At 46.8% G+C, this 18,370-nt stretch overlaps 1 protein-coding gene across 1 annotated transcript; it reads right to left on the reverse strand.

Annotated features, from left to right (window-relative positions):
• Positions 1-5,644: 5,644 nt before the first annotated feature.
• Positions 5,645-17,995, reverse strand: LOC107122604 (zinc finger and SCAN domain-containing protein 31-like). Its single transcript, XM_015425716.1, has 5 exons — positions 17,852-17,995; positions 13,486-13,570; positions 10,682-11,403; positions 7,784-7,880; positions 5,645-6,513 (listed from the first exon to the last, which is right to left on the reverse strand). Exons 1-5 carry the CDS (start codon positions 17,993-17,995, stop codon positions 5,645-5,647), a joined length of 1,917 nt encoding a protein of 638 aa, XP_015281202.1.
• Between the last annotated feature and the right edge of the window lie 375 nt (positions 17,996-18,370).

Raw genomic sequence — 18,370 nt, forward strand, 5'->3', positions numbered from 1 at the left:
GTCTTAAAGGTGCCACTGGACTGTTTTGGACTGGGGGGGTGCAGGGGGAGTTCTGCAACTTACCTGGCTGCTTCTTGCTCTGACTGAGGGCTGCTGGGAGCAGGGGGTGGGGCTTGTTGCATGTGCCCGCCCCCTGGGCTCTTTACTGCCGGAGCTCCGCTCCTGTGCGCTCCTGCAGGAAATGACCCCTGCAAGTACATAGGGTTGCCAGCTCTAGGTCGGGAAATTCCCGAAGATTGGGGGGGTGGAGCCTGGGGAGAGCAGAGTTTGGGAAGGGGAGGAGCCTCAGCATCAAGTCCACCTTTCAAAGCAGTCCTTTTCTCCAGGAGAATTGATTTCTGTAGCCTGGAGATCAGTTGTCATTCCAGGAGATCCTCAGTCACTGCCTGGTGGCTGACAACCCTGGGTACCAGCACCTTTTTTCGGGGCTCTTCCAGGTCCTGAGGGGACCGGTGGAAATCGGTACAACCTTATAGATGAATGCTGACACCATTTGCGTTGCTGTTGTTTATGTTTGTTTACACACGCACACCCCCACACACAAAAAGCACTGGAACTGGAAACAATCCAACCAACATGTGGAATATGATCAAAATGTGATTAAAATGCAGAATTCGCTGCCAGGGAATGTCGTGGTGGCCACAGGAATAAACAGCTTTCAAAGCGGATTAGAACTCAAAGGCACCCAATGGAGCTGGTGGGCAGTAGGTTCAGGACAAGCAAAAGGAAATACTACTTTACACAGAGTGATTAATACGTGGAATTTGTGCGACTGAACAACAAAAAAGTGAGGGGGAAGAACAAAAGCAAATGGACAAGGCCCTTGTAAGATCATTGCTGTTATATTATCCGATGCTGTCTTTTCCAGGGTGGAAGAACAAACCGCCCTTTCCAAAAGGCAAAGCCAGATTGCAGCTTGCTTGGAGGCACAGAGAGCTGTTGTGATCCATGAAAAAACTCCGAAAATGGGCTGCCTGCCTGCCAAAGACTCCCAAAGCAAGCGTCTGCCGTTTCTGAATGGATTAAACAAGGGGATGGTCTCTAATCTTCCTGCACTTAATGAAGCAGGTATCATTTGGACGAGTTGGTCTTTTCTCACTGTAAAGCCAAGGCCTCTGAGGAGCAGAGTTTTTTAAGGTGCCTCACTGCTACCCATGATATGTAAACTGAACAACCCCAACGACATATATGCAGCATATACAGTGTCAGGCTAGGATGTAGGAGTCCCAGGTTCAAGTTCTCTCTCTGTGTGAGCCTCACTGGGCAACCTTGGTCCAGTCAGTCTGCATCACTACACTAACCTGAACACGATCCTTTTAACTGGAGATGCTGGGGACTGAACCTGGGGCCCTTCTGTGCGCCAAACAGAGGCTCTAGTACCAAGCCACAGCACTTCCCTTTCTCAGCCTGCCCTACCCCCGCAGGGTTGTTGTGAAACTAAAATGGAAGAGGGCAGACTGATGTGTGCTGCCCCTCGGGTTGCCAACCTCTAGGTGGGGTCTGGCGATTCCTGGAATTACAACTTATCTCCAGACTTCAGAGATCAGTTCCCCTGGAGAAAATGGCCTGTTTGGAGGGTGGACTCCATGGCGCTGTACCCTGTGAAGGTCCCTCCTCTCCACAAACCCGTCGTCCTCTTTGCTGCGGGGAAGCTGCCATTGTGTCTGATCACATAATAGCGCATCAGACTGCGACGGCGCAAATAGCCGCACTCCCCCCCCCCGCGCACGTTTTCCGGCCCATGACAGAGAAAATATGTCTGTAGTACTAAGTATTATAATTACAAGTAGGCGGCAGCCCTCTTCACCAGATGAAGTTCTCTCTGTCTTGCGGCTGTCAAAAGGCACAGGGGCTGCTGCTGGGGTGGGCTGGCCGTGGGGATCAGCAACCTGCTGGACAGAGATTCACTGAGCAGAGACGGGGTAACTTTCGTTAGGAACCGAGTTCTCTTGAACTTGATGCTTTGCAAGGTAGTCCACGTGCAGAGTGAGAGGATGCTCACAACAGCCCCGGAGCTCAGCCAAAGAGGAAACTGTCAAGGCTTGGAGGCTTCCAGAACGCTGCAGGCCTCGTTACTATGGGCAACCATCACAACAGAAGGCCGGGTATCAAGGTGATGGCAGGGAAAGATGGAGAATCCATGGCTCCAAAAATGAATAAGCAGTGTAGAAAAGGTCTTATAGAGCTTCATGGGAGGTTTGTTTACCTCCAGGCCAGGAAAAGCTTCAGCTGCCCACTTCCATACCTCTGTTAATGGGACATGTGATTAAGAACATAAGAGAAGCCATGTTGGATCAGGCCAATGACTCATCCAGTCCAACACTCTGTGTCACACAGTGACCAAAACCCGGGTGCCCTCAGGAGGTCCACCAGTGGGGCCAGGACTCCAGCAGCCCTCCCACTGTTGCCCCCCAAGTACCAAGAAGACAGAGCATCACTTCCCCAGGCAGAGTGTCCCATCTATACCTTGTGGCTAATAGCCACTCATGGACCTCTGCTCCAGATGTTTATCCAGTCCCCTCTTGGTGGCCTATGCTTGTAGCCGCCACCACTTCCTGTGGCAGTGAATTCCACGTGTTAATTACTCTTTGGGTGAAGAAGTACTTCCTTTGACCTGTTCTAATCTTATTGCTCATTAATTTTATTGAGTGCCCACTACTTCTTATCTTGTGAGAAAGGGAGAAAATGACTTCTCTATTCCATGCCCAATTTTGTAAACCTAATTTTTGTTAGCTGATAATGTTGTTAACCGGATGAGGAAGTGTACACGCATATGTCCCATCTCTGTTATAGACTGGGACTATATGCAGCTTGTGTGTGTGTGTGTGTGCAGTGTACATATGATTTTTCTTTGTAGGTTAGGATAGCCAGGTTGCCCTCCTGTCCCTGCACTCCTATCACCACTCAATGCAGCAGCAAGAGCAAAAATGGAGAGAGAGATGGTATCACTCAATGGGACATCACCATGTCAAGTGACGCTCTAGGAATTCTCCCAATCTCAGTGGTACTTACCATAGAGGAGGGGTGGCCAAACTTACTTAATGTAACAGCCACAGAGAATAAACGTCAGATGTCTGAGAGTCGTAAGACATGAACAAATATTAAAGTAAAGGTAAAGGTTCCCTTGCTCGAAAGCCAGTCGAATCCGACTCTAGGGTTGCGGTGCTCATCTCCGTTTCAAAGCCGAAGAGCCAGCGCTGTCCGAAGACATTTCCGTGGTCATGTGGCCGGCATGACTAAACACCAAGGCGCACGGAACGCTGTTACCTTCCCACCGAAGTGGTACCTATTTATCTACTTGCAATTTCTTGCTTTCGAACTGCTAGGTTGGCAGGAGCTGGAACTAGAGACGGGAGCTCAGTCCACCTTGCGGCACCCGGGTCTCGAACTGCTAAACTACTGACCTTCCACAGCCTGCAGTTCAGTGTCTTAACCACTTGAGCCACCGCAGCTCCAAGTTGAACAAATATTACACACATTTTTATTGAAAAATATGCAAATTTGCTTTTTATTAACATTAAGTTAGACTGGGTGAAAGAGCCACATGCAGCTCCCAAGCTGCAGTTTGGCCACCCCTGCCATAGAGATTGGGGAAATTCCTAGAGTGTCACTCAACACGGCAACATGGCTTCCAGGTCTTCGCCCTGAACAGATGCTGTTGTATCAAGCAATGCCCCCCTTCCCTATTCCCTACCCCTCAAAATTCCTGGCATAAACCTGACAGACGGGCAGGATATAAATTCTGTAAAACAAAATAAAATAAACATCGTACGTGCACTGAATATGTACCATAGAACACACAATTTAAATTATACATTTATCCAGGTACTGCCCACCCTCCTTTTTCTGAAGAAATATGTTTCTTGTGTAAGTGCCAGATGTAGGCCCATTCCCTGCAGTGTGTGTGTGTATGGGGCTCCTTAGGACCTGCGAAGCACAGTAAAGGGAGCTGGGGTTTTCCAGCTTCTGGGCCTCTTTGGCATCAGCCTTTCCACATGGGTTATGGTCCAGGTTCAGTGTTAATTTCCCCCTGCCCCACAGTACTGTGGTGCATTCTTGCAACTCCTGGGGTTTTCCCTGCCTTTGTTACGTCTTTCCATAGTTCTGTCTGCAAAGCAGCCATTTCCTCCTACTTTGCCAAAGCCATTTCCTTCCCTTAACATGGAGGCCTTGGGGGGGAGGGGTTATGCAAGTGACTCTCATTATATCGTATAGAGATGTAACTCTCTGTATCAGATTCTCTATGTTCCAGCTTTTGTTTTTCAAAAAGTAATTCTCTAGCCATTTTCACTGCAAAGATTATCAGCGGAAAGACATATCTCTGCAATGAAGAAGAGAAGAAGAAGAGATTAGATTTATATCCCGCCCTTCACTACCCGAAGGAAGCTCAGAGCAGTTTACAATCTCCTTTCCCTTCCCCTCCCCACAACAGACACCCTGTGAGGTAGGTGGGGCTGAGAGAGCTCTCTTGAGAGAACAGCTCTGAAAGAACTTGTGACTGACCCAAGGTCACACCAGCAGCTGCATGTGGAGGAGTGGGGAAATCAAACCCGGTTCTCCCAGATTAGAGTCCACCACTCTTAACCACTACACCCAGCTGGCAAGAGATTTACTTTTTAAAAAAATGAAAGGTGGGAATTTGGAGAATCTGGCGCACAGATTGTTATATTTATTTATATATTAAATCTGTTGATTGCCCAATCCCTGCTAGTGCACGGCTCTGGGCGATGTACAACATTCATAAAAACATACCAAGTTAAAACAATTAAAACATTAATAACACATTTCAAGCAGATCAGATGGTGTGTGCTAATTTATCCAGTTTCAGACTGCTGGCTACTTCGCGGGCAGGGGAGAAGAGGGCAAGGCAGATATAAGAACTAGCAGGAGCGGGAAAGGGTGCCAGCTAGGATGGAAACCACGGCTGTCCTCAACCTCAACCACTGCTGCCCTCATTATTATTATAATGATATTGTTGATATAATGATAATGTTACAGTTTTTTATTAAGAAGATTAAAGACCTGGTAAAGAAGGGGGGGGTTGTGATGGCCACTGCCGGGGGCCTGGGGCAGAGAAAATCTGGGAGAACCTGCCCACGTGGAAGCTCTGTTGGGAACCGCAGCCGCAACAGGGAGAGCACAAAAGAGTCAACAGATCAGTCCCACCTGTTCTCAGAACTATTTGCATAAGGCAGGGGTCCCCAACATGGTGCCCGTGGGCGCCACGGCAACCGCCAAGTGTTTCTTTAGAAAGTGGGTGGGGCTGGGTGGGACTTTTGCCCAGCAAGACTTCTGATTGGCTATTTGAGATCTGAGTCAGCATTATTATCCACAAATTGCAGACTTTGTGGCGGGGCCAAGAGAGAAAGGCATCCTTGCGCCCCCTAGTGAACTCATGGGAGATGCAACATGTGAACCCAGGATGAGCATCATCTCTTCAATAGTACACCATAACAGGAAGAAGATACAGGAAAAGACCTTTCACAAGGTACGTAAGCTAGATCTCTGGACTGAGCCTATGAGGCAGTTCTTCTGTTCTTAACAGTGTTTTGCTTAAATACAGAGTTTACAGTCAATCATATTTATAAAACCATATGACGTTTTCCCATGCTTGTGACCATCAGTTGCAAAAAGACGCTGGGAATCAGCACGGGCTCTTGGCCACGTGGAGTTTCTGATGTCGAAGAAGGCCACTGCGACGGGTGAAACATTTCTGGCACTCAGTGCATTCGTAGGGCTTCACTCCCGTATGGGTTCTCTCATGCTGAATGAGGTATGACCTCCGGCTGAAGCTTTGCCCACAGTCTGAACACTCGTAGGGTTTCTCTCCGGTGTGGATCCTTTCGTGTTCTGTAAGGACCGAGCTGTAACTGAAGCTTTTCCCACACTCTGAGCATGTGTAGGGTTTTTCTCCAGTGTGCATCCTCTGATGTATGAGGAGGTGGGATTGCCTGCTGAAAGTCCTCCCGCACTCAGAGCATGTGTGCTGATTCACTTTGGCGTGGATTTCCTGAGGCCTAGAAACGTCATACGGCTGAGGGAACTTTTTCCCAAAGTCTGACCATAGAGAAGGCCTCCCTCTGGCGTGTGTTCTTCCGCGCATATTCAGATGCACTTTCAGCTTAAAGCTCTTGCCCCATTCGGGGGATTTGTACGTTTTTTCCCCTGTGTCTATTTGCTGAAACTCTAGAAGGTTCAAACTCTGGCGGAGACTTTTCCCACAATCAGCACCTGCCCTTTTCCTCTTGCGCCTGCATGCTCCCTCCTCGGAGGTCCTTCCGTGAAAACCTTTCCCAGCTCCCTCACAAAGAAAAGTTTGTTCTGTTGTCTTCCAGAGATGGTTTTCCTGGTAATTTTTGGGCCCAGCCAATTTTTTGTGTATCTGCTCCCGCTCAGGAACTTTGAAAAATTTCCTTTCTTCATCATCCCGTGATTCTCCGGGGGTGTCCACTTCTTTCGGGCCTTCCAGCTGAAGATCCGCCTCTTCCTCTTTTACAATTACATGCCAGTCACCTGCTGGAAGACGCAGAGTCATTAGGAAATCCAGTCGTGATTGGAGCAAAGGAAATAGGAAGCTGCCAAACACACACACAGCAAACTAAGAGCTGGCCTACACATTCAGAAAAGAACCATAGAGTCTGCCAACTCCAGGATGGGAAATTCCTGGACATTTGGAGGTGGAGCCTGGGGAGTGTGGAGTTTGGGGAAGGGAGAGAGCTCAGCGGGGATGTGATGCCATCCAGGGGTCATTTCGTAGAAAAAGAGGTGCAGGAGCTCATTAGCATAACTCATTAGCATAACTCATTTGCATATGCCACACCCCCTGACATCACCAGAAGTGTGTCAGAAGGCAACACCCACCGCTCAGGCTCCACTGGACTGTTCTGGATTGCTAGCTATTTGGGGGGGGGGACGTGGCGATCTGTCCTCGTAGAGGAGGGAGAGCTTGTACCTGAAGAAAACTTGTTCTTAAAGGTGCCACTGGACTGTTTTGGCCCGGGGGGGCTCTGCAACTTACCTGGCTGCTTCTTGCTCTGACTGAGGGCTGCTGGGAGCAGGGGGTGGGGCTTGTTGCATGTGCCCACCCCCTGGGCTCTTTACTGCCGGAGCTCTGCTCCTGTGCGCTCCTGCAGGAAATGACCCCTGATGCCATCTAAAGTAGCCATTTTCTCCCAGGAAAATGATCTCTGTAGGCTGGAGATCAGCTCAAGATGGGTAGCCGTGTTAGTCTGTCTGTAGCAGTAGGAAAGAGCAAGAGTCCAGTGGTACCTTAAAGACTAATAACATCTGTGGCAGGGGAGGAGCTTTCAGGAGTCACTGCTCACTTCTTCAGATTCAGCTGCAGTTGTAGGAGATTCCCAGGCTCCACCCACTCTCTGATTTTGTACCATTTTAACTGGCCTGGTTTCTCTCAAGGAATTCTGGGAGCTGTAGTTTGGTGAGGGCTCAGACACAGTGTGAGAGAGAGCACCTTTCCTCTACCACATATCTACATTTCTCTGGATTCTGTGAGGAAAGGCCAGTGTGGTTTATTTATTTATTCAGGAGTTTTGTATGCTGCCTCTCCAGACCTGCTCAATGTGACTCACAACTAAAAGAACACAGAGCAGGAGACAACCATCAAAAGCAGTAAGAATGAAGGCGGGAACTGTGTGTGGCACCCAGAGCTGCTTGGGAAAAGAGTGGGATTGGAAACACGAGAGATGGCCATCACACCCTGAAAATCAGGAAACAAAATTACCCGCCCTGTTGCAAGGACCTGGATGCTCTGCGGCAGCCTTACCAGGAAAGGTGGTCTCTCCATTGTCCCCCTGCCCGGGTTCCATGGGAAGCTGACTCGTTACGATCTCTGGTGGATCTCTTCCAGATATCCTTGTGGCCTGAAACAGAGGTCAGGGCACAGTTTAGGCATGAAGGCAGATCAAGATAGGTAGTTGTGTTTGTCTGTCTGTAGCAGTAGAAAAGAGCAAAGGGTCCACTAGCACCTTAAAGACTAACCAAATATGTGGCAGGGGACAAGCTTTCATGAGTCACTGCTCACTTCTTCAGATACAGTTGGAACGTGAGTCCATCTGTCCTTATACCTTGGAGTGGTTTCAGATGCTGAATGACAATTGCAGGTGAATGACAACAGTGGCCATGATTGGATTAGGTGTGATATGCAGAGGGGGGTAGTAGGCATGGAGAAAAATCAGCACTTGGTAATGCGACAGGAAACCTAGGTCTTGATTCAGTCCAGGAGGATGCATCATCTTGAGCTTCATTGTCAGTTGCAATTCAGCAGTCTCTTGTTCTAATTTCCCTCTGAAATTACTTTGTAAGAGAACTGCTACTCTTAGGTCAGCAGCTGAAGGTCCTAGAAGGTTAAAACCTTCCCTCACCGCTTTTTGAGTGACATTAGAAACCACAACATCACTCTGCTCTCCAGTTAGAAGGACAGATGGACTCACATTCTAGCTGTAGCTGAAGAAGTGATCAGTGACTCATGAAAACGCATACCCTGTCACAAATTTTGTTAGCACATACACACAATGAAACCTGCGTCTTATTTACTTTATTTACTGTCTGTCTTTCTCACTGAAAAGCAACGTAATAGGACTGGGGTTCAGAAATCTGAAACAGAGCTTGAAATATCAGACACAATCAATGTTCCCTCTAAGCTGTGGAGTCTTGTGAGCAAAAATTCTACTTTGTGAGCTACTGGCATTAAAGTCATGAGCGAGCGATTTGGCTGCTGCATGAATTAGTTTGCTCTGGATCCATCCTTCCTGAGCCAAGGCAAAAATGTGTGAGCTGGAGGCTAAAAAACTGTGAGCTAGATCACACTCACTCAGCTTAGAGGGAACACTGGACACAATACATCAAAGAAATGTGATTGCAGGCTTAGCGGCGTAGTGATGCTGCACCAAATTATCCAGAACTGGGTTGCCAACTCTGGGTTGGGAAATTTCTGGAGAGTTTAGGAGGGGAGGCTGTGGAGAATGGAGTTTGAGGAGGGACCTCACCGGAGTACAATGCCCTACAACTCATCCACTAAAGCAACTGTTTTCTTCGGGGCACTGACCTCTACTGTCTAGCAGAAGATCTCCAGGCGCCCCCTTGGGAGGATGGCAACCCTTTCTGCTGTCAAGTCACAGCTGACTCATGGCAACCCCGTAAGGTTTCCAAGGCAAGAAACGTGCAGAGGTGGTTTGCCGTTGCCTGGCTCCAGGTCATGACCCTGGAAGGTATTCCTCAGAGGTCTCCCATCCAAATACTAACCAGGGGCCGACCCTGCTTAGCTTCTGAGATGTGACAAGATCCAGCTAGGCTGGGCTGTCCAGGCTAGGCTGCTGGCACCCTTACAGTGAACCTATTTTCTTATACCCAGGGGTGCTGTACCACTGAGCTAAAGGCGCACCCAGACCCACAGTAGTCCTCACATGATCCTACCTCAGGCCACTGGCTCACCTGAGTATTTATTTCGGTTTGTATGCCTTCTCTCCAAACGGTGCCATTGGTGGTCGCTGCTGGTATATTAATTGATGTTGTTGTTCCTGGGTTTTAATTAATTGTTATATTATTTTAAAATATTGGGTGATGTTATTTATTGTATCGTCATAACCCACCCTGAGCCCACTTGTGGGGGAGGGAGGGCTAGAAGTCGAAGGAAAATAAAGATCAATAAAGACAAACCTGCTCAAGGCAGTTCACACGGAAAACAATAAAACAAAGGAACATTGTCCAATTCCTGGCATCTTCACTTAAAAGGACCAGGCAGTAGGTGCCTGTGACACTGGAGAGCTGCTGCCAGTCTGAGTAGACAATGTCAACCTCAGTGGACCAATGTCTGATTCAGTCCCACAGCTACAGTGGGACTTTGGGAAGCTCCGCCCCTTTCTTAAAGGCACAGCCCCACAAGAATTTCTCCTGTAAATGCTTTTTTCAATCATTTTAAAACAATTTTTTTTAAAGGTGTGCGCTCCTATAAGCAGAGTGGGGTGCTGTAGTTTACTAATTCCCGCGCTGTGCAGGGCGGTTGGAGTAGGTGACCTCTAGGATCCCTTCTAAGTCTGTGTCAAGAAACTGGTTACCTTTAAGAGAGTTTTTCTGCCTAAGTGTTAGCTTTCCTGACTATAGAAGTCATCAGCACCACCTGCCAGCCTGTTATCGGAATGGTTGCTTAGGCTGGCAGAAGTTATTAACTTGCAGCAGCTGAGAACTGTCATCTAAAGCGGGTGACAGTTTGCAGTTTAGAGATCTATCCTGGTATCAGCTTTCTATTGGCTCAATAGCTTTTTTTTCTGCACGGAGAACTTCAGCCCCACCAGAAAAAAAATTGCCCCACAAGCCACAACATCCTGGCTACGGGACTGGTCTGGCTCAGTCTAAGGCAGCTTCCTGGGTTTTCTTTTTGGCAGCAACTGCTCAGGATTTCAGGCACAGAAAGGTCTTCCCCAGCACCAGAGATCCTGCAGATGCCAAGGATTCAAACCTGGGTAACACCTGCTTTGAGCACAGAAGATGTACCCCTATACCATAGTCCTGTCCTGTTGCCCACAATCCCATTTATGATGAGATTCTGAAATAGGAATCTGTGCCAAATTTCATCCCCAAACAGTTCTGTTTCTGAGGAAACACAGGAGCATCCGCTCCGCCTTCTGAACCAGTTGTGACAACCAAGATGAAATGCTCCCCTTACCTGCTCTTTGTGGCTCTCAGACTCCTTCAACATCAACAGAAAATCTTCTGCTAGGGTCACAGCCTGGCTGCAGGTCCATGGCCTGCGTTTCCTGACCCAACTCTGCATTTCCTCTGGCAGGACGGTCAGGAACTGCTCCAGGATCAGCAGCTCCAAGATCTCCTCCTTGGTGTGTCTCTCAGGCTTCAGCCATTGACGGCACAGCTCCCAAAGTTGGCTGAAGACCTCTCGAGGTCCCTCGGCCTCCCAGTAGCAGAAATACCTGAAGCGCCGGCGCCAGATCTCTGATCTAACAGTGTCGTCAACTGGAGTCTCGATCGGTGCGACGTTTCCAGATAGATCCTGGCTTCTGTCAGTCTGGAGGGATGGCACTGGAGTCCCCCACTCCTCACAAGGCCATCGTTCACCATCACCTGACCCTTTGAAGGAGAACTTCAACACCTTGGCGTTCTTCTCAGACTGGGACTGAGGCGGCTGTGGGCTGCTTTCCCACCCTCGCTGAGGAATCTCCGTGTCCTTCGGTGGCTCCTGTCCTCGGGCTTCCCAGAAGTGATGCAACTCTTCCTGAGGCTCTTGTTTAACTTCATGCGTGGTGGCTTCGGCCAGAAGTCCTCTGCTTGCCTCAACCTGGATGATACGAAGGGTTCTCTCCGGTCCCTCCTCTGATTCATCTTCTTCTCGATCCTGCTTTTCCACCTTGATTCCTGGTGTGGTTTTTTGCTCTAGTGATAAAACAAAACAAAACAAAATACAATGCCCAAAAACCTCACCACGTGGAGAAATAAACCCTGCTCACAATTTTTGAAAGCTTCTAAAAGCGACCAGCATAACCCACAGGTGAGAGCCAGTGTGGTGTTGTAGTGGTTGAGACAAGAACTGTAGAGATCCAGCTTCAGAGTTGGATACAATGATCCCTCTAAGATTTGGAGTCTTGTGAGCAAACCTTCTACTTTGTGAGCTATCGGCATTAAAGTTGTGAGCAAGCAATTTGGTGACTGCATCAATTAGTTTGCTCTGGAGCCCTCCTTCCTGAGCAGAGACAAAAAATGTGTGAGCCGGAGGCTAAGAAATTGTGAGCTAGCTCACACCAACTAAGCTTAGAGGGAACACTGGTTGGATATAAAGGAATTTTTACAAAGGATTTCCACCCGCGGAGCCTGATTTTCTCGTCTTCTCCCTCTAGCACCAGCTTAAAACACTACCCAAAAGATGTGTGTGGGGGTCCATGTCCCCATGGAGCAGTAGCTTAGGGGCATTTTGGGCTGTAGCTAGAAGAAGGAGGCAAAAACAGGTCACACTCCAACTGTAGAAATCTTTCTGTCCATGGATATGCACCATTGGACACAAGCCAACAATCCCCGGACAGCCATGAAAAAAAGCAGAAATCCATAACAGACATTCCTGGGTCAAAGACTCACTTCCTCTCTTTTAGCTATGATCGTAATACTCAGCATTTATAAAGCACTTCATATACATCCCCTCATTCATCCTCACAACAGTTTTATAAGGTAGGCCAGACCATGATTCCCATTGGGGAGAAAACTGGGTATAAGTGAAGTAAATAAGTGAGGATAAAATGTACGTCGTCCCCGAGCTTCTCAGATATAGAACTGATAGATGCCCAAGTTTCTGAATAGCCACAAAAATGTGCTGATTTTGTTCAGAAACGGCTATTCAAATACACTAAAAAGCAAGAGTGACTGGCACCCCTGTAGATCTCTGGGTGAACCGGGTTTGATTCCCCATGCCTCCACAGCAGCTGCAAGTGGAGGCATGGGGAATCAAACCCGGTTCACCCAGAGTCTGCGCAAAGAAGAGGAGGAGGAGGAGGAGATTGGATTTATACCCCGGTCTTCACTACCCAAAGGAGTCTCCCAGAGCAGCTTACAAACTCCTTTCCCTTCCCCTCCCCACAACAGACACCCTGTGAGGTAGGTGGGGCGGTGACTGAGGGGAGCCTCCACATTCAGAGGCACTAATCCTCTGACTCCCAGAGCCGGGAGGCAACCTCAGGGGAAGTCCTCAGCCTCCATGTCCTGTTGTTGGCTGTCCAGAGAAACTGGTTGGCCACTGTGTGGGACGGGATGCTGGCCTAGATGGACCCCTGGTCTGATCCAGAAGGGCGGTTCTTGTGTTCTCCCAAGCTGTCACTGGGATGAACTGGGATTTGAGAAGGGCCACGTGGCTTACTAGCCATGGCCAGCAGCTTCTGCCAAGTAAGACCCTCAGTCTTGTCCTGTCTTGTCCTTCGTGGCTCTCCAGGGCCTTACAGGCTGCGAAGGGCCTTTCCAACCACCGCTATAGCAGGAAATGTGAAGGACCGAATCCGAGACCTTCGGCATGCGACGCCCCAAGCCCCTCTTCGCCTGCTCCAGTGGGCTGACCCAATTCAAACAGCCAATGTGGTTCGCATTGGGAGTGGATCAGGTTTTTCTTGTTTGTGAACAATCAGTGGCAGAATCCCAAGGGTGCCAACTTGGGCAGGGAGGGGGTACCATCCTAGCTTGCTCTTGGTACCCATGCTTTATAGAAAATCAGCAGGCGGCATTTATTCACAAGCTGATGCCAAGGGCACAGGAGTGAAGGGCTGGCTCATCAGAGGGCAACCCTTGTATATTACTTTGGGTTATGTTTTTTCACGGACTGTCATTTTAGGGCTGACACACCCCACCCCACCCCGTAGCTGCCGCTCTGAAGGTGCTAGATATACACCTTTCCCATGGACACACACCCTCCCAGCAGTGACATCCCATAAATCTCCTTCCTCCCTTGCAGATTTTCTGCTTCCAGGCCTTGAACCTCACCTCCTCCTTGGGGTCTTTCCATCGCACTCCCGGGAACAGGCTCCAGATCTTCCAAAACGGGGAAATCCAGAAAAGGGACAGTTTTCTAAAAGAGGGGAAGGGGAGGAGGGACACAAAGCCAGAGCGTTGACACCGGCCCTTCTACAATTCATAGGCCTCTCTGGGCACCACAGCTCTATTTGTTTAACCCTTCCATCAGCATCAGCATCCTGTATGTATTTTTCAAAAGTCACTCAGGAGCTGAAGCTGAGAGGGAGGGAGGAAAAGCGACCAGAGATGCCTTGTGAAATTGCCAGCTTTTTCTTTTCTTTTTTTTACCTCAGAAGAGGCTACAGAGTGGGGAAATTTTTCTTCTCAGCTGGCTTTTTGTTCCCCATCAACAAGGGGAATAGTGTGTCTAATTCTCACCGGGGGAGATGGTTGGTTGGGGTTTTGTCACGCCACATTAACATTTCTGCTTTTCCTCTCTCTCTTAGGGTTGCCAGCTCCAGGTTGGGTAACACCTGGAGATATTGGGGTTTGGGGAGGGTGGGGTTTGGGGAGGAGGGACTTCAATGGGGTATAATTATTGGGATATTTGGTTAATATAGCAGAGTTTTGCCCAGTCGTAGAAGCATGATACTGAGTGCAGTAAATACATCTCCCAATAAGTATATTGGAAAAAACTAGAGTAAGCTTACATTTATTCAAGTAGATCCAGCTGGCATTCAGGCTGCAGTCGAAAGGAGAGAAAGGCGCGATCTCAGAAGACCAAGCTGGTTTTTTACCAAAAAGACAGATTCGAGACAATGTAAGAATAGTAATGGACGCAATTGAATATTATGAGAAACACCCTGAACAAGAAGTAGCTTTTTTATTTGTCGATGCTGAAAAGGCATTTGACAATCTCAATTGGAAGTTTATGCTACAGATGATGGAAAAAATAGAAGTGGGACAACATTTTAGAAATTGTATTGAAGCTATCTATTCTGAACAAAGAGCTAAATTGAATGTAAATAAAGAATTGACTGATAGCTTCAAGGTACAGAAAGGTACTAGGCAGGGTTGTCCCCTATCACCGTTATTATTCATCTGGGTGTTGGAGATACTTCTACAAAAAATACAGCAAGATCAAGAGATAACGGGATTGACACACAAAGGACTTAAATATAAATATCGAGCATTTGCCGATGATGTAATGTTTATTGTGCAAAACCCGACAGAAAAGTTACCGTTACTATTCCAAAAAATAAAGGACTTTGGAGAATTGGCCGGATTTTATGTGAATAAGAATAAAACGAAGCTTATTTGTAAAAATATGACGAAACAAAAACAAATGGAACTGCAAGACCTGGTACAATGTGAAGTAGTAAAAAAGACGAAATATCTTGGTATTGAGTTAACTGCAAGAAATATAGACTTATATAAGAATAACTATGAAAAATTATGGACCAAGTTAACTCAAGACTTTAAGAAATGGGACAAAATGAACTTGTCACTGATGGGAAGAATATCAGTTATAAAAATGAATGTCCTACCACGTTTGATGTTCCTGTTCCAAACAATACCAATACTTAGTAAGACAGATTTGCTACTTAAGTGGCAACAAGAACTATCAAAGTTTGTTTGGGCAGGCAAGAAACCGCGAATCAAGATGAAAATTCTTTGTGATGCCAAAGACAGAGGTGGGCTACAACTACCAAATCTTAGACTATATTATGAAGCGGTCTGTCTAACCTGGATGGAACAATGGGTGAAATTAGAAAATGATAAGTTACTGGGGTTAGAAGGCCATGATTGTAGATTTGGTTGGCATGCATATTTATGGTATGACAAAACAAAAATGGATAGCTTTTTTAAGCTTCATGTGGTAAGAAAAGCACTATTTGTGGTATGGATGAGGTATAAAAAATACTTTTGTGATGTAAGACCATTGTGGATTGTACCAGTGGAAGTGTTAACATCTTACTCAAGACATAGAGATAAAGATTGGTTGCCATATAAAGATCTAATTAAAAAAGTGGGAACAGAATGGGTAATGAAAAAGCAGAATGAAATTGAATATGATTATGAATGGCTGAAATATATGCAGATTTTTGACCTTTTTAGATCAGACAAAAGAAACTATGGTTTTAGAGAGGAAAAAAATGAGATTGAAATGATTTGGGAGAGTGAAGGGGGAAAAAATATCTCTAAAATGTATAAAGTGTTACTAAAATGGTATACTGAAGATGAGACTGTAAAAGGGCAAATGATAAAATGGGCGATAAATATGAATACGGAAGTGGCTATTGAAACCTGGGAATATTTGTGGAAAAATTCTATTAAGATATCGCCTTGTACCAATGTTAGAGAGAATTGTTATAAAATGATGTATAGGTGGTACATGACTCCGAAAAAAATTGCAAATATGAACCAGAATATGTCAAATAAGTGTTGGAAATGTAAAAGCCATGAAGGCTCATTTTACCACATGTGGTGGACTTGTGAGAAAGCAGTTGACTTTTGGACAAAAGTCCACAATGAAATGCAAAAAATTTTGAAATGCTCTTTTAAAAAGGCACCGGAAATTCTGCTTTTAGGATTGAAAATGGAAGAAGTCAATACAACTAAAAAGACTTTATTCTGGTACTTAATCACAACAGCGAGAATGATTTATGCACAATTTTGGAAAACAGAGAAAGTACCAGAAATTGAGGACTGGATACAAAAAGTTCTGTTCATGGCAGAGATGGACAAAATTACGAAGAAATTGAACAACAAAGAAGACGACGTGTTTTTTCAAGAATGGAGTGACTTTAAAATATATCTGGAAAAGAACTGGGATGTGAAACAAAACTTAATATGTTTAGATCAATATTAAGTTAAATGATGTTATCTTTAGATTGTAATGATAAGAAATTGATATAGTTGATGATACGAAGTATTTGGAACAGGGGTGGAAGCATTGCGGGAAGCCACCGGAGGGAGGGGAGGAATTGGGAATGGGGTAGACAATTGATAGAATGAAATGATTTAATTTTACATGTTGTATTCCTGAGAAAATAAAATTTGTTTACCAAAAAAAAGAAAGGAGAGAAAGGCGCCTAATCTAAAGAGCGCTTTCCCTATCATAAATGGCCAAGTAATCCGGCATCACATGTATGTGAGTATGAGGGCACTGTTTCTACAGGAGAGACCTGCAGAGACGTGTGTCTCCATGAACAAAGTTTGAGTCCAGGGGGGCACCTCTAAGACCAACCAGGGGTCACAAATGAACCGAAGTTAATACCTGAATACATTCACGATGTTAGAATCATAAATGGCACTTAACGTATGCATCATGGAAGGGCTAAGTGCACCCACCAAGTTAAACCTGTTAGTCAGTGGCAGAATATAAAGTGTTTCATAAACTGTCCCTACAACAAAGCTGTACCCACTGTTATGTATTAGGGCTGGAACATTCCAGGACTGTCTACCAGAAACTGGCTGAGCTTGGAGATCCAGAACAATAGCCCACCAGGACTCTAGAGGTGACCAGTGAGGAAGTAAAGTAAAGGTAAAGGTTCCCTTGCTCGAAAGCCAGTCGAGTCCGACTCTAGGGTTGCGGTGCTCATCTCCGTTTCAAAGCCGAAGAGCCAGCACTGTCCGAAGACGTTTCTGTGGTCATGTGGCCGGCATGACTAAACACCAAGGCACAGGGAACGCTGTTACCTTCCCACCGAAATGGGACCTATTCATCTACTTGCAATTTCTTGCTTTTGAACTGCTAGGTTGGCAGGAGCTGGAGCTGGAGCCGGGAGCTCACTCCGTCATGCACAGCACCCGGGTCTTGAACTACTGACCTTCCACAGCCTGCAGTTCATAGACTATCCTTGGGAGTGGGCTATGTTTGGGTGTGGTTTTTGCATGCTATTTAAACAGGGCTATTGCCCTGGCGCTTTAGCCTTGTTCCTGAAATCCCTTAATAAAGTAAAGCTGTTTCACTGCAATGCGTCTTGAACCCAGTATTTAACACCCACATATTAATTTATATACTAGAATGCTTTCGTTGTAACACTCTGAAGCCAAACAAGCTTTTGTTCTGGCTTAACGTGGCAGAGTGCAGTTGCCGGCTTCCCTTTCTCCTGATGACAGATGTCTGTTCACTCTGAACCTCTTTCAAAGCCGAGAGCCCCTCACGCTTGAATTTAAAAGCGGTGAGTTTTCAGGGCGCCACAACGCTCCTCTGTCTTTTGGTTTGCTGCAACAGAGTGAACCCCACCTAACCCTCTGCAGTCAGACCACTTGATGCTCGATGGCTATGAAGGGGTTGAAGCAACCGAGTGTTGCGTCCCAGAGCGGCCGCGTGGGAAGGAAAAGAAAATAAAGGTTCCTTCCTGTCCTTTTGAGCTAGGCAGCTGTTTGCATAGTTATTTTGCATTTTGCAGCGGGAGAGGCGGTTCTCGTTGCCGGGCTTTGCCGGCAGGTGAGGCAGAGGGCAGGTGCGTGAAAAGCGCACTCGGAAGGCGGGAAGAAACTGCGCATGTAGCCGGTTGGCTTTTATTCTCATTACCGCAGATTCTGATAGGAGGTCCAGCTGCTCTCTTTAACGTCGACCAAGATGGGTAGCCGTATTAGTCTTTCTGTTGCTGTAGAAAAGAGCAGGAGTCCAGGAGCACCTTAAAGACTAACCAGGTTTGCGGCAGGGTAGGAGCTGGGGGGGGGGGGGGGTCTTAAGAAGTGAGCCGTGACTCACGAAAGCTCCTACCCTGCCAAACATTTGGTTAGTCTTTAAGGCGCTATTAGACTCTTGCTATGCTCTTTAACAAGGGTAGGTTCCTGTTAAAATTGCAAGCTTCTGGGTTCTGTGTCACTTGATTTGCTATTTCCAGATAGATAGGTATTTGTATCTCAGTTTCTTTCTGATGTTGCCCATTTGAGACCC

The sequence above is a fragment of the Gekko japonicus genome, unplaced genomic scaffold, assembly GCF_001447785.1.
Source record: "Gekko japonicus isolate JY-2015 unplaced genomic scaffold, Gekko_japonicus_V1.1 scaffold1592, whole genome shotgun sequence".
In the NCBI taxonomy this organism is placed as follows: Eukaryota; Metazoa; Chordata; class Lepidosauria; order Squamata; family Gekkonidae; genus Gekko; species Gekko japonicus.